The following is a 16,598-nucleotide window of genomic DNA, read 5'->3' as shown; positions in this document are numbered from 1 at the left end:
ATCAAGCTCATAGGAACGGTTAGTGCTTGCTGATATATCACGTATTTCCTTCATTATGTTTTTACTCAACAAGGATGATTAAATAGGCAATTGAAACAGCAACTTCCTCGCTTCAGGAAAAACACTAAGAAGTACCCTGCTGAAGCTTAAATTGAACTAGAATGCATCTCGTAGCTGATAAGAACAAAACTAGAGTATGATCTCCACACAGCCGGAATGTGAAACATGTTACAGAAATAATCAAAACAAAACCAGGGGATTGTGCTACCATCTAGGACTTGTCATTTTCTTTATTAATTTCATTTCACTTCCTTAACAAGTTATCCCAGGTGGGTTATAAAATATAATTACAGTAGGATCACTTCTTATGCAGAGATTACGTTCTGGGGAATTGTGTGTAAAGCCAAAATTGCATACAGTCAGAACAACTCCAGAACCACACACACACACAAACATTTCTACTTTTCTGAAGCCAGCACACCGAGTGGACCTGGCCTGCAATGCGAAACAAAGAGCTTTTAGGTTCTCCACCATTCTTACTGGGCTCTGGGAGACTCCTGAGAGATCTCGTGGGAGCCTCCCAGAGTCTGCACGAGACCTTCCCTGAGCCTGTTAAGAGTCTGAGAGCTTAAAAGGGCTTTCCGCAGTGGGGAAACACAGTGCACAAAGAGCTTTTAAGCCCTCCGCCTTGCTTACTGGGCTCTGGGAAGCTCTTATGAGATCTTGGACAGCTCAATGAGCCCATGCAAGAGGCTCCCAGAGCCCAGGAAGCATTTCTGACAGCTTTTAGCTCCCTGTCTTGCGTGCATTTAAGTTGTGTGATATCAGGTTGCCGGCCTGATATCACACATAAAGCTGTGATAACCCAGGTTAAATGCGTGCAAGTTACAATCCTACTGTATAAAATAAATGCAATATATCATTTAAATAGGGGGAAACCCCTACCAAAGAGTGCTTGTGAGGAGTCTTGCCATGCAGGCACCTACAATCTCAGCTGGCATTGTTTGTTTGCAGCACAGTCCCCTTTATTCAGATTTAAAAATAAAAATAAAAATCATGTTTTCCAGTCTGCAGCATTTCCCAGTTCACGAACAGGAAGTGCAGCCCAGGCTGACTCAGTAACAGTTCAGACTTCTTGGAAACCACAATAGGTTACTGGAGACAAAAATAGCACCACTCATGTGTGGATTCATGAATGAAAACTGTACTTTCCTACCTGGTTCAATTAATCGAATTAGTCCCTCGTGGTGAGCAACTTTATCTTTCCAACTCTTGGTCTTGTTTGCTGCAACTTCCAACTTCTTTTTGACCTCCTAAAGCAAGATTAAATTGGTTTAAGTATTAACAATACGCGGACACTCAAATGATAGATTTCTGCTAGTGCCACTGCCCAAACATTTTACTACCTAAAATATTGCACTAGTTCACCTCATATTGTTCCAGTGCTTCCTTCCTATCCAGTTCCAGTTGTTCTAACTGTTGCAGGGCAACTTGAAGAGCATGTTCCTTCATCATTCTCTGGTTTTCCAACTCCTGCTTCTCTGCTTCAGTCACCTCAATGGTCTGCTGCTGCTCCAAATGCCATTTCTCCAGTTCTTGTCTCTTTGTAGATTCTTCCTCCAGTAGTCTAGAAAGAGTTTATAGTGATTGGGAAAGAGTGTATACATTAGGAACATCACTATCTATCAATCTGATTAACAATCAAAAATAGACACAGTTATTCTCCAGAACTAATAAAGAGTTGTGTAGAACAGGTCAGTGGGAGGGGTTTTTTGCTTTCGTGTTCCCACCCTGCTTGACAACCATGCTTGGAGTATAAATAATCTCCCATATAAGATTAGCTGATGCCCATGGGATGTTTTCATCACCCACTTCAGCCTATAGCTCAGTTTACAGACTTCACCCATCAGATTTCACTAAATCTGTCTCTTGACTGACAGACAACTGTGCCTGAGAGACTCACTTTGCTGCCACCCATGCTACTGAATGCCAGAGGCAGAAAATACAATGATTCAAGGACAAGAGAATTCTGCCTGACTGCAGAGATATTCAGATTGCTTTGTCCTTTCCCAAATCTCTCTCTCTTCAAGCATTCCACTCTATTAGATACATGAATGGCAACCCTCTCACTCAGTATGAAGTACTGAGTAGCCTAAGATTTTATTATTATTGCTATAAAAATATATACTGACCTGCCCTGAAGTCTCCTGACAGTCTCCTCATCCTGGCGTGCCTGTTTTTCGTCCTCCAAGGCCTCCTGTAGCTGCTTATACATTTCCTCGAGTTCCCGGACTCTCTGCAAGTACTGTTCTAGCTCAGATGACTTCTGGGCTACCTGTTCTTCCATTTTCTGTCTCACCTGGTGATATGGAAGAGAAGGATGCTTTCTCATACTTCACAACCAATAACAGCATTCATCCTTTTATGTAAGAGAGAGAGAGAGAAAGCAAGCAAGGAAGGAAGGAAGGAAGGGAGGGAGGAATCCTTCCATCTGCCCACCAAGTTTCCCATCCCCCAAACCCTCATAAGTTTGCAGCTGTGATTTTTCCTTTTCATCAGCAAATAAACCTCTTGGCCCTTTCTTTTCCATACATTGCTGCAATCCCGGCCTTGTTTCTATGTACCTATTATTAATTTGGACCGTCAAGCTTTAATCTATTTATTAAGATAGATCATTTTTAGACTCACAAATTAAACAGCTAGAACTTGCCCCTTCTTCAAGCTATTTTGGTTCTAAGTTCATTACTATACTAGAGGGATGGAATACAAAGTATTAAAAATTGCCTTTACTTCCAGCAATGATCAGCATACCTTTGTTTCTTACATTTTAAATGAAACTGCAGGCTTCTAAAATATGAAATGTTATGTAAACTTTAAAACTCAGAGGATTAACTGGTAAGACCTAGTTAACCCCTTCATCATTATACTGAAAAGGTACTGACTTGGTCTCTTGTTTGTCCATGTAACTGCTACATACCGGGATGGAGAGGGGCAAGGGAGCAGTGAGGTCTTTGTGGTAGACCAGTAGGAGTACCAGATTGGCTTCAACAGTGTGTTTGCCTTCTCATGCCACCCAGTATGCTGCAGCAGCTCAGGTAACTGAAGGACAGGTGGGTGCCATCACACCTCACCAGCTGCTACTGCCTTAGTTCCTGCTACATTATCCTTCAGCAGATTCAAAGATGCCATACACCTTTCTCCTGTCACTATGACGCCATGTGTCTCCTTACGGCAGTGTTTCTTAAACTTGGGTCTCCAGCTGTTGTTGGACTACAACTCCCACCCCTGGTCCTGCTACAGCTGGAGACCCAAGTTTGAGAAACACTGCCTTACTATTGCACAGTTTGCCTGCCCATTTCAAGCTTCTTTGCTTTCAAAGCATTCAGTCTCTCTGACCCAGCTCTATCTCGTCATTTCCCCCTTACTGTTCCTTCCATTCTGCACAAGCTAATGCTTATTTCTTGTGCCCAAAGAAACAAGGCACTGTACAGTATGACACGACATTGACACTGACTCAACTGCCCACACAAGCTTACAATCTAAACAGACAGATCTTGAGGAAAAGACACACAATGATTCCACTCCTTGATATGCCCTAATTCCTCTGTGCCAGTTAGCTGGTCAAGTTCAGAACTATACAGCACTCAGCAGAATCCTGAATCAACAACATTTGAATTTTTATTTGGTTGCCTCACTTACTGGTTGCTTTGCTCTTTTTATTGTTTTATTTTACTGACTTTGTCACCTGGGATGCAGTCAGATGCGGTTTGATTATGTTAGTTTCACAAGTTATGATGCTAGTGCTTCTGTCCCAATTTATAATGTTGCTTTTACCACTGCAGGGCCTGTTGCATTATGGAACTGTGGCTTTTAAATCAAAATATCACCATGTTGTGCTAAACTTTTGAACTGCATGCCCCAAATCTCATTACGTGTGCAGTGGCGGCATGATCATGAAAAGCATGGGAATATCACAGCGTAAAACTCCCATGGTTTTCCAAGTTAATGGAGTTGCAAACAAAAAAAATTTTACTAAAAAAATTAACATGGAATTGAGCACTAAACTTTCACCAGATTTCCAGAAGTCGCTTTTACATTGTGTGGAAGATCACATAAAACATAGAAATTCAAAGTAAAGAAAATGTTGGGAAGATAGAATGAAGTGCTGTCTGAATGTAGCCTTACTCTCCTTGAACTTACCATTTTCTCTCTCTCCAGCTCAAGACTGAATCGATCTTGCAATTCCATTTGAGTCTGCAGACGTTTGGTCTCCTCTTCTGAAGCTCGAGCTGCAGCTTCTTCAAGTTCCTGTGCCAGAGAAGAAAGAACTAGATAGCTCCCACTAATTTATCTATATGCACAGATACAGATCAACTATTTCTTACTTTATTGCTGTGGCATTTGGTTTTAAAAATTGTATTTTCATTTTAACGGTTTGTAAATCAATCTGGAAACAACATATTTTTGAAGGGTGGGATATAGATTAAAAATCAAAACAAATATCTTCAATTAAGCTGAGATAACTCTCAGGCCCTGGAATCATGAAGCTGTAAGGATTGAAAGGTCTGAAATGGTGAGATAGTTTAGCAGACTTTACTGAGGCTACATTTAAAGCATTCCTAACCAAGTAACTCACATCAACCAGAGAACAGGACACAGACAAACAACAGCACACAGGAGAAAGTTACACCATCACTACCTGTCAAACAGGATATACGATTAGTTTACCACACCTAGGTAAGTAAATAGTGCCACATGCCAAAATGATGGTCCTATCAAAAGCAGATAAGCCACTCTGCAGATAAGCAGATAAGCATACTCTGAGCCCCACAAAAACATGGGAGAGAATAGGCATTACCAAAGATTCATGCACACACTCATGCAGAAGGCATGGGCCAGTATTACTTTGGTTCTCTGTTTTTCTGGCAAAGGCTGGAGCCCAGAGAAGCCTATACTAAAATGCTTCTGTGCATAGATGGGGGAGTGTCTGATTTTCTTCCTCCCTTCCTTCCTTCCTACATTAGCAACAACCTTTCTGGAGCTATTCTTTAGAGGACTGAAGAGCCCATGTGTTTTGGATCCCTGCATGTCTCTCCTACACATACTCCCAGCCCCCTTTTTAGCCAAACTTTGCTGTGTCAAGGTGAGAAAGTATGCAGTGCTACTTTACTTTACACAACAAAGGAAGAAGACTGGGGAGCTGGACCCAAGATTTATGAATGGTAACTGCTTTGTCCTTTTAGTGCCACCTGAAAATAATGTACTACAGTGGTACCTTGGTTCCCAAATGGCTTGGCTCCCGAGCAAAGTGACTCCTGAACGCAGCAAACCCAGAAGTAAGTGTTCCGGTTTGGGAACATCTTTTGAAAGCCGAATATCCGACGCAGCTTCTGAGGCTTCCGCTTGAGTGCAGGGAGCTCCTGCAGCCAATCAGAAGCCATGCCTTGGTTTTCAAACAGTTTCAGGAGTCGCACGGACTCCCAGAATGATTTAGTTTAAGAACCAAGGTTCCACTGTAATATCAAAACACAGTTCCCTGTTCACTACGGCACTCCTCCTGATCTCATAACTCTCAGTCTATGTGATTGGGGTAGGGTGTGGGGTGGGGAGAGATGTAGCTGTGGGGTTTGGATAAGCTGCATGGCCTGTGACCAGCATCTTTGAAGTGGTGGCTGCACTGGGTGAAGTAAGACAAGTTCAGATCTTCAATCCTTCACTGGTACAATTCAAATATGCCCTCTGTCAACAATTCAGCTGTGGGTCTGAATTAGGTGCTTAATATGCTACTCATTTAAACTCTCCCATTTATGAATCCCTGAGACTTCACATCTATCACAGGTGTTTAAAACCCAGCATGCAAATTTCCAAAAAGTCTGTACCCTCAGCAACCTGCCAAAGAGACAAAATGCCAGACTAGTCCTTTGCAACTGTCCACTGCTTCACACTTCCACTTTCACTACTGCTTGTATACTAACTATGGAGAGAGTCAGAACTTACAGGGTTAAGAAGTTCTGAGTGACGTCTCACATTCTTTGAGGCGTGGCAAAAAAGAACACTGAGAGGGAGTGTTCTACTCTGTGTGAAGCAGTGGACAGTTGCAAAGGACTAGTCTGGCATTTTGTCTCTTTGGCAGGTTGCTGAGGGTACAGACTTTTTGGAGTGAGCTCAGCTCCGGTTTGGAACGCACCGGGAAAATGAGTTCCGTGTCACCGGGATTTACGATCTGTTGTTTTTCTACGAGAATAAAGCTATTTGTAAGATAAGAAGGACACCAAGCGTCTGACCTGATTTACTACGCACACACGGCTTATCGGTTCTGCTTCTGTCGCTGTGCTACGCTCTGCTACACTGCAGCTGGAAGCTGCCCAGAGGGAACAGAGGCACGCAGAGGAAGCGTGTGGGCTCCGGGGGCAAGCGAAGCTGCCAGTCAATTTCACCAAAGGTTATGGAAAGTCAGCTGACGCCGAGAAGCAAGCCAAGTCCGTGCCGGTGTGTGCTGTGATCTCCTGCCAGGAAGGGCAGTGGGAGACGCTGGCAGTGGGAGACGCTGGAGAGAGAAGCTGAAGCCAGCTGGGAGCTGTGCCTTTGATCGTGAGGCAAGGAGCTCGCTGGGAGGAGCTGTGCTGGAACCGGGTGCGTGAAGAAGCTACTACTGTTCGTAAGTAAGCTGGGCCCCGGGGGAGAAGATGGCAGACAGCCATGAATCGTGTGCAGTCCCTTTTGAAGAGGTGGACGGGAAGGAGCCCTGGGTCGCGTGGCAGGCACTGAAGATAGTGGGAGCCAAACCAGAGGGGGCCAGACGCTGCACAGGAAGAGCACCACGTCCAGATGGGGCTGTGGGACGCCCAGAGAGCCCAATGGGGGCTGGAGCTGTGTTTGGAAGCTGCTGCAATGCTTCGACACGCCTGGGTGATGGGCCGTGTGCTGGAGAGCAGCTGAGAGCTGGGAAGAGGAAAGCAGAAGCAAGCTGTTCCTCTGGAAGCTGTGCACCCAGGAATGGTGGTGCAGGCCAGATGGGCCAGTCCAAGGGTCTTGAGAGTGCCCAGGCTGTTTGGCAGGAGCTGGAAGCCAAAGGCCACATCCCCAAGTGCAGAAAAGCCTCAAGGAGTGCTGCTGGCAAGAGTGGGGGGGCACAGAAGTCCAAAGGCAAGTTTGTAAAGTTTTCCACTCGTCGTTGTTATGTTTGCGGTTCACCTGACCCTCTGCGCCGCTGCTGCTCACAGAGAGCAAGGCAGAAAGGGCAGGATGTTGCCAAGGACATTTCCCATGGGAACCAGCCAGGTTTCCATGGCAACCAGCCCGGCAGAAGAGGCCAGCGTGGGAAGTCCCAGGGACGGCCGGAAGGGGAAGGAGGTGTTTATCAGCTGTCTGCTTCAATGGCTGTTTTGGAGAACAGCACTTGCAGAGGCCCCAAGGACGGGGGCAGAGGGAAGTCTGTTGCTAAGGCAACGAAGGACAGAGTGCTGTGTTGGATAGTAGACTCTGCTGCAAATAGACATCTCGTGCCTGAGACACCTGGTGTCCAGATAAAGAACTGCAGAGCTGTTTCAGCTGGGAAATCAGTGTGTTTTGCTGATGGGTCACAGAGACAAGTAACCAATGTTGGGAATGTTTTTGTTTCTCTTTTGCAGGCGCAGCTGGAAGTCTACGTGTCGCCAGGAATGAAATGTTGTCTTTTATCTGTACCATGTCTTTTACAGGAGGGGTATATGGTTTGTTTTGAGAACAATGTCTGTACAATTTCCAGAGGGGGGAAGCAACTGGTACGTGTTGAGAAAAATCAGAACAACCTCTTTGTTCTAGAAACACCTCTGGAGGGAGTGGGGAATGCTGGAAAAGCCACCATTCACACTCATGTTTCATGTGCGTGCGTGTGGCACAAGAGGATTGCACATGGGTCTTGTGAGGACGTTCAGATGTTATCAGAGTGCACCAAAGGGTGCAAGGTAAGAGAATGTGGTGAAACTCTAAATTGCAGGGCTTGCAGGAAAGCCAAGACTAAGGGATACAGTTATCCCAGGGTGGAGAGAGTAACCACAAAGCCTGTTGAGCTTGTGCACGCAGACCTGTTTGGGCCTATGCCTCAGCCAAGTCTGGGCAAAGCCAGGTTTCTGCTGACATTGACAGATGATTTCACTCAGAACTCTTGGGCGTTCTCGCTGAGAACGCAGGAGGAAGCAACGCAACTGATCAAGGATTGGGTTGCAGAGGTGGAACTAAGGTTCTCCACCAAGGTGAAGGGATTCAAGTGTGACCGAGGTTCAGAGGTCACTGGGTCTGCTCTAAAGAGTTTCTTTCGCCAGAGGAGGATACGTCACAAGGTGACTTCGCCTCAGGAGAGTGGCGTGGCAGAGCTGAGGAGTAAAGCTCTGGTTCAAGCATCAGAGGTTCTACTGTGTGACTCTGGTTTGCCTCAAAGTTTCTGGGGGGAGGCAGTAAAGACGGCCAATTTCACGATGAATAGGTGCTACAATTCAGTGGTAGGTGACACCCCGTATTTCTTGCTCAACGGACAGAGACCGCAGGTGCATTTCTTCCGTTCGTTTGGTTGCAGAGCCTTAGTGCCTGTACCAAAGTGTCTGCAGCAAGAGGGTGGTCCAAGGTACCAGGAAATGATCTTCTGTGGGTATGGGCCTACGACAAAGGGATGGAGATTTGCATGGCCAGAAGGTGATCAGACCAAGCTTCTGATCAGTAAACATGCTGAGTTCTATGAGCAGCAGGAAAGTAGGGCAAGGCGCAAAGTGAGCCCTGACATTCTCTCAGATTGTCTGTCTGAATCTGAGGAGGAGGGAGAGCCAGGTAATGGTGACCTGATCGATGATCAGGGTCAGCACCAGGGGGAGGCGTCTCCACAGGTTGTTAAAGGAGTGTCCAAGAGTGAGCCCTCATCTCCTGTTAGAATAAAGGAGAAAGCTCACAGACAGGTCAAGTCAGAGGGGGAGTTGTCTGATGAAAAAGACACACTTGCTGGCCCCAGTGGGTCAGACGAAGCACCCCAGTTTGTGCCCAGGCGATCATCTCGGGCAACAAAGGGAATTCCACCTGAGAGCTTTCGAGTCACAAATGCGTGGGTTGGTCTCGCACAGTGCGAACCTGAGATTTGTGAGGAGGCTCAACAGGCAGGTGGGAAGGTGTGGAACACACAGAGGTCTGTAAATGTGTGTGTTCACAAGTCCTCTCAGAATGTGATACGAGAGGGGGTATGGAGAGAGTCAGAATTTACAGGGTTAAGAAGTTCTGAGTGACGTCTCACATTCTTTGAGGCGTGGCAAAAAAGAACACTGAGAGGGAGTGTTCTACTCTGTTACACAGAGTGAGCTCAGCTCCGGTTTGGAATGCACCGGGAAAATGAGTTCCGTGTCACTGGGATTTACGATCTGTTGTTTTTCTACGAGAATAAAGCTATTTGTAAGATAAGGAGGACACCAAGCGTCTGACCTGATTTACTACGCACACACGGCTTATCGGTTCTGCTTCTGTCGCTGTGCTACGCTCTGCTACACTGCAGCTGGAAGCTGCCCAGAGGGAACAGAGGCACGCAGAGGAAGCGTGTGGGCTCCGGGGGCAAGTGAAGCTGCCAGTCAATTTCACCAAACTAACTACTAGTCATAGGAGCCAACTCCTAAAATATTCGAGGAGCCGGGCCCCCACAAAGTTGATGGGCATTCCCATTCAAATGGTGTGTGCACTGCATAATGTGATTGATTATGCAGCGTGGGGCTTACCTGGGCCCCCACAATATTTTATTCAAGTTGGCACCCCTGCTACTACCCAGTAGTACGTTCCAGTTTTCTTTTCTGCCACTGGAAATCCTCCCTTCTTCCATCAGAGGCTGGTTTAACATGTGAAGGGGAAACTCCTACACCTCTGCATTCTGTCCTGCTGGAGTGAAGGACACTATTATGAAAGTTTTTCTGTTGTGCATTTAGGCAGCAAAATGTCCTGTTTTCAGACTACACTGGGTTAGGAAACCTGTGGCCCTACAGATGTTTCTGGACTGCAGTTGCCCTCAGCTCTCGGCAGTATGGCTACTGGCCAGGAATGAAGTACCCCAACAACATTTAGAGGACTGCAAGTTCTCTACCCTTGGACTATACTAATAATCAAGCTGTCTTGGACTATGGGTTTTTATCTTATGTAGCACAAAGTTAAAGTCACTTAGTAATACACAGTGGTGAAATGTTGTGGTGCAAGGAAACACACAACCGAATAACCAAACATTATTGTGCAACAGATTGCACAACAAGAATCAGCTGTTGTACAAGGGAAAACACAAGTACATTGCACACACACAAATCAGATGTTATACAACAAGCATCCACTAACACAACTGTTGCATTGGATTCCTTTGTAGTACAACCTTTAAACTCCGCCAGCAGAAGGGCTGTGCTAGTGGACAGAGAACGCTGGATACGGCTCTATGCATATATCACATTTCAGCTGTGGAAATACCATAACCATTCTGACATCACTGTGATCTAGTTAGCTAGTGTGGCCCAAGCATCCTTTCATTAATTTGAAGCACAGTTCTATTGTATTTTGTGTACAATATGCCCATGCATATGTAAATAAAGCAGGAAGGAAATGCAAAGGACCTGAAGCTTTTATCTTCTCCCAGATCTGTAAATTCCCTTCAGGTTGAACTGTGTGCCTGTCACCATTCAGGAACCTACCTCCCCTTGACTGGAAGACAGACAAAGTAAACCATGTTCAGATTACTGGAATGATATTGCAACACTTTTACATCAGACCCATCTCAATAAAATACCTTGGGGGCTTTATTATTCAGCATTTCTGTTTTGCGTGAGTTTTAAAATGAGAGCGGTTGTTGCTCAAGACACACAAGCTCCGTCGCTTTGCGTGGTGGAGAAAAACTTGGAGAGTTTCTTGGAGAGAAAGAAAGAACATCTAATCAAGAATAATTGTTTGAGATCTTCAGTTTCCTGGGGTAATACAGGAACAGAAATCTGAAGAAGCATCATTTTCACCACCATCCTTTCTTCCCTGAATGAACTGAATGTTTGATTTGGGAACAGGCCAATTCACAGAGCTTGATTATTTGAGACAGGTATTTTTTTTTAGGGCATAGTGCCAGGAGATTGTATTACATTGTTTCAATATCTGCAATCAGGGAACATACATTCTGCTAAGAAGCACAATTTGTAACAATATTTAAGAGTGCATTCTGGGAAGACACACAGAACATGACCCACAGCCTGCACCCACCTTTCGAACAGTCTCCAGTTCCTTCTGCTTATTCTCATTTGCCACTTGGAGCTCTTTCATCTGCCTTTCCAGTTCTTCTTGTTCAGCCTGCAATTTCTGGCGTAGCTCTTTACGTTTCTGTCGTGCCTCCTTGTGAGGTGGAGGGCTACTTAATCTCAGTAGATTTACAGTTGTCTGAATAGCTGTTTTAATTGTTTAAAAAGAAAAATGAGAGAATGCACATGATCCATTTATCAACAAGAATATTGTTTCTAAGTATACAAATTCCTTTCCTGCAGCTGTTAGGTCTGATGCCATCTAGACTTTTAATGCTGCTTTAACCACCTGCACCAGAGCTTTCCAAATTGTGTATTGCGAATACATTAGTGTGTCAGCTGCAATGTCTAGCTGTGTCATGTGACGACTCCCCGCGCTCCCCCTGAGGCTGGAAAAGGGTTAGTTTAACCTCCGGTTTGCTAGTAAAACTGAATTACCGTGTCACGAAATGATGCACGTCTTAAAAGTGTGTCACCAACATGAAAAGTTTGGAAAGCTCTGCCCTACACTGTGGTCACCAAACTAAGAATATCAGTATTTATATTCATTCCTGTTCTCCACAGAGTGGTGTGGGAGACTGAAGTATATTTTGTCACCAAGCCCAACCACTGTGTAGGTAGTCAGATTGTGGTGATGCCAGTGAGATGTAGCAGTAAAGGCTCAATCATTACAGAACACAAAACAAATAAAGTGGTACCTCTGGTTATGTACTTAATTCGTTCCGGAGGTCCGTTCTTAACCTGAAACTGTTCTTAACCTGAAGCACCACTTTAGCTAATGGGGCCTCCTGCTACTGCTGCGCCGCCGGTGCACGATTTCTGTTCTCAACCTGAAGCAAAGTTCTTAACCTGAGGTACTATTTCTGGGTTAGCGGAGTCTGTAACCTGAAGCATATGTAACCTGAAACATATGTAACCCGAGGTACCACTGTAGTAAGGCAAGGAAGAGCCGGGGGGGCGGGAATACTTCACAGGCCCCAGGATTGCAGCCTAATGGAACCTAGCTATCTTTAATTCCATGAAACTCTCACTAAATGCAGTGGGACTTACGCTCAAGTAAACTGGAGGAATTTAATGTCCTGCTAAGTTTATCATTCCATCAGGGAAAGCAATTCAACTTCTCAGATGGAATGGTCTCACTCCCCCCCCCCCGTTTTGGGGGTTCTCTTAACCCCACCAAAGCCATTTGGTTCATGAAGAGGAAAACCCGTTTGTGCAAGTTGAAGTCCTTGCAAAGGAATAGGATAGGAAGTCTGAAATGCAGCAGAGCCAACCTGTCAGAGAAGATAATTCTGGGGTAGAAAGATGGAATCAGTGGTCAGGCTTAGGAGAAGGAAGATTCTTCTGCAGTTGCACTCACAGTTTCTAGGTTATGTTAGACATATGTATAGGAGGACTAAGGAAGTTATAGTATAGTACAGTACCAGTTAACAAAAACAGGGGTGAGCTAATGCTTTTGTCATATATGGCTTCTTGTTTTGTATCATTAAAAAGTTTTAATTCAGGAGCACCTGACTTTGCATAACAGATAAACTTATATTTAGCAATAAGTACTGCATTATAAGTCAAGTTGATCTCTGGCTGAGCTTAAGGCTTGAACACAGGTCTCTCAAGTCCAAACCTGCTATGCACCCACCCCTTCCAACTCTCCCTATACAGACACATCCTAAGAAACAGGTCTGGGAGGTTTGCAGCTCGTTACTTTAAGGCTTGTTTTCTTATAAACTAACATTAAAAATAGTAAATATAGACACAGCTGTAGTGGTCCTCCAATACTGCTTGACATCATTCTCCATTTTAGTGCCTAAAGCCCATAATTTTCTAAATTGGGACTCTAAAAACATAGCCTGTATTTTCTGTACTACTGAAAGACCAGCACACTCTGCTGCTAAGCAAGCAGCCCGGTTATCAACTGATATAATTATAGCTGTGACAGCTTCAATACCACAAAAGTCAAATGCTAGTTTATTTCTGTACTTTGTTGCTTCTTTTGGGTGGGGGCGGTTAGTGAGAGACACAGAGTGTGTAGACAAGGAGAAATTACAAAAGTACCATTTTCAGAACTGAGACATTGTTCACTATTCAGATTGCTGCAATTATTAGTACACGGTACTTTTTAGTGTCTAACATATTAAATTAACTTCTTGCTAAATGACAGAGATTTAAAAGGTACCATTTACAGTGACTTCTGCAAAAAAGCCCAACCCAGCTTCATACTGAATAAATGAAATTCTGTAATGTGTAGTGATGACTCATTTTTTTATTGCAACCGTGTTGAACTTATTGAGAATAGCTGTTCTTATCAGGAGAGCGGAAGTATTTATAGCTGCTAATCTTACTGAGTTCACAATTCAGTATTATTTCTGAAACAAGATAATCAAAGACCCATACAAGTTTCCAGACTGACACTGGGGAAAAAATCTGTCAAGTTGTCATGTCTGTAAGAAGACCGGCAGCATGTGAGGTTTCATGCGTGGCATGTGAAACACATCGTGGGTTAATAATGGATTGGTGTATTCTCTGGTTCTAATCCAAAGTGAAGAAGGAAGTGATGCTCCTAGTTTGCCAGTCTAAATGATAATGCCACTCATTTTCATCTTATAATGCCAATATAATTATATATTTCATTATATATTTTTAGGTGCCAGGAAAACATTCCTTTTCAACCAGGCCTTTGGCTGATTAATATTCCTTCAGCTGTTCTTTTTCTTTTTTTTCTTTAATATTTTATTTATCATTTTTGATTTTACAACAAATAAAGTTACAAATTTTAAAACATACAAATTAAGTTGACTTCTACCTCCTCCTCTCCTTCTATGGTTCCTTTCCTTTTCTCCATTCTTCTACATATCCAAATTTTTCCTTATTTCCTTACTTTTATTTCAAAATTTCCTTACAATTATACTTTAACAGCCTTTTGAATATGTCTGTGGGGAGGTGGGTTATTGTTGTTTCTGTTTTAATTATTTATTTGTATTTTTATCTTGTTATTTTATTCTTTGAACCACCCTGAGATCTTGTGATGGAGGGCAGTATATAAATAAAATAAAATAACACATAAAAACATTTAACAAAACTAGATTGCTATGTAGTGTACATGCAGACCTGGCAAAAAAAAATTAGATTATTCCTGCTGTTCCTGATTTTTTTAAAGTATTATTTTTTCCACGTATACTCACATACCTAAATTCATTACACAGTCCAAACATATTACATATTTCACAGCTTTCCCCAGCTAGTCTTAAACTCCCAAAGGTGTGTGTAATAACATAGAAACGTCATTCTCACCTTGAATCCACTCCTGCCGCTTCTTCTTATCAGAGGCACTAATCTCAAAACATTTCTCTAAGCTTTTTATAAGAAAGAGACATTTCTTTCCATCTTTGTCAGGCAAAGCCTAATTATAGAAAAATAATAATTTCCTTTTAAATAACAATACAATAACAACACAATATATCATTGCATACACAAAAGTTTGCAAATATGTATCTTCTAGTAAAAGTTAGCTCAGAAGAATCAAACAGAGAAAAATGCACACCCAAGAACCATATATATATATATATATATATATATATATATATATATATTCATAATAATAAAATATATGGACACCATTCCCTGCTTGTGTATAAATAAGCATTAATAAATAACATTGTTGTTGTTGTTTGGTCGTTTAGTCGTGTCCGACTCTTCATGACCACGTGGACCAGAGCACGCCAGGCACTCCTGTCTTCATAAATAAATAAATAACATTTGTCTAAAAACTGTCTGCTAGTAAAAATTTAGGGAAATTTTTTTCTCCTGTTTTCTGTAATGGAACATGGAATAATAATCTACTGACAAAGTTTGAGAATAGTAGGCTATTGCCCTGTACCTTTGAGCATCTTCACACTATAGCTATAACTTCTCAGTGACCAAGGCTGGGCACAAGCACAAGCATGACCACTAAGCAGAATATTTCTACAAAAACAGTTATTTTTTCTGTTCTGGGCAGCCCAACACTGACATACTGAAGTCTGCCATGGAGACTGCAATAGCCCCCCAGTCACTGAGCTAAGTGTACGGCAGGGGACCAAAAGAAAGACTGCATGCATTGGGTGCCCTTGGTAAGACGCATCCAACCCCCAAAGCAGCCTTTGCAGTGACATGTGCTAGCACAACAAACACTACTTGCTCATCTCATAGATAACACCTATGATTCGCTACAACCAAAGTGATTAACTTTGCTAATGGCAATAACGAAACTGGAGCAACGTAACAGGGGCACCTGCTCCTGATATTCTCTCTCCTATGTCAGTAGGACTACAGGAAGCTTCTTTGCCCAGCAATGGGTTTACAAGCATTTCGTGATTAATATTCATAGCTATTAATGCATTTTACACTTATGCTAAATGGCTGAGCACGTTAATATCATTAGTTCTTGCTGGTTTCATACGCACTCGTTCCTAAAGCCTGTCACCCTAACCCAACATTTCCCCACACATACAGCGTAGTTCCAAGCAGCGAAAATCTGCAATACACATAAAAGTCTACCTCCCCCCCATTGGAATTAATAGAGCAGCCCACTCCAGCAAGAGATCTGTGTCCTCTTTATGCGTTTCTCTATATTGGGATGTAACCATACAGATGGTGACTATTCTGTTAAATATTCCACTATGCTGATAGTTATTAAAAGAAAAAAACTAATTTATTTATTTATTTATTTATTTATTTAAAAAATATATGCCGCAATTTCATAAAAGAGTATCAAATCAGTTTACATACAAAAAATGAATAAAACCGTACAGTAAAAACCATGTGAAAGAAGCTAAAAGCAGACAGCAATTAGCCATTGCGGAAAGATGTATTCTCAATTGCCTGCATAGAAAAGTTTAAATTATATTGCCATCTATCCTCTGTGGGGGGAGGGGGGGCAGGCATTCCAGTGTGTACTTTTACACTGCATGCATTTTTTTTTTACCTCTACAGTACAGTTGCCATCCAGTATAATCTCTCCTCTTTTGTCTTTTAGATCTTCACTAACATAGTACGATATAATACTGGGTTTTAAAACAAACCAGCGTTCTGTCCAGTTTTTCCTTTTGTGGCCCTTCTTCCACATATATCCCTGTAAAATAGAAATGGCTCATTTAAATTATTTTAGCATTAGAATTTCTGACTTAATAGTTCTGAAGCGAAATCCAAATGTAATTAATACATTTTTTTATTTCAACAGACATGGATCAGGTCCTTTAAAATATTTTTTTCCTATTAGTTCAAAGATAAATTTATGAACCCATTTTATGAAAAAGCATCAAATTAATTTCAGTTTTAAACCTGTCTTGGTTAGGAAGA

At 42.9% G+C, this 16,598-nt stretch overlaps 1 protein-coding gene across 2 annotated transcripts in view; it reads right to left on the bottom strand.

Moving 5' to 3' along the window:
• SWAP70 (switching B cell complex subunit SWAP70) overlaps window positions 1-16,598 on the bottom strand; it is a 39,446-nt gene that overhangs the window by 4,341 nt on the left and 18,507 nt on the right. For both annotated transcript variants that reach the window (XM_083598828.1, XM_083598827.1), the window contains exons 5-11: window positions 16,225-16,371; window positions 14,553-14,661; window positions 11,230-11,411; window positions 4,201-4,308; window positions 2,193-2,359; window positions 1,429-1,627; window positions 1,217-1,313 (exon numbers count right to left, since the gene is read on the bottom strand). In XM_083598828.1, coding sequence (XP_083454954.1) covers window positions 1,217-1,313; window positions 1,429-1,627; window positions 2,193-2,359; window positions 4,201-4,308; window positions 11,230-11,411; window positions 14,553-14,661; window positions 16,225-16,371 — 1,009 coding nt within the window. The remainder of the gene's footprint in view (window positions 1-1,216; window positions 1,314-1,428; window positions 1,628-2,192; window positions 2,360-4,200; window positions 4,309-11,229; window positions 11,412-14,552; window positions 14,662-16,224; window positions 16,372-16,598) is intronic.

This window comes from Podarcis filfolensis (genome assembly GCF_964270895.1).
Source record: "Podarcis filfolensis genome assembly, chromosome: 1".
Lineage (NCBI taxonomy): Eukaryota > Metazoa > Chordata > Lepidosauria > Squamata > Lacertidae > Podarcis > Podarcis filfolensis.
This window is presented reverse-complemented; position numbering and strand designations above follow the sequence as displayed.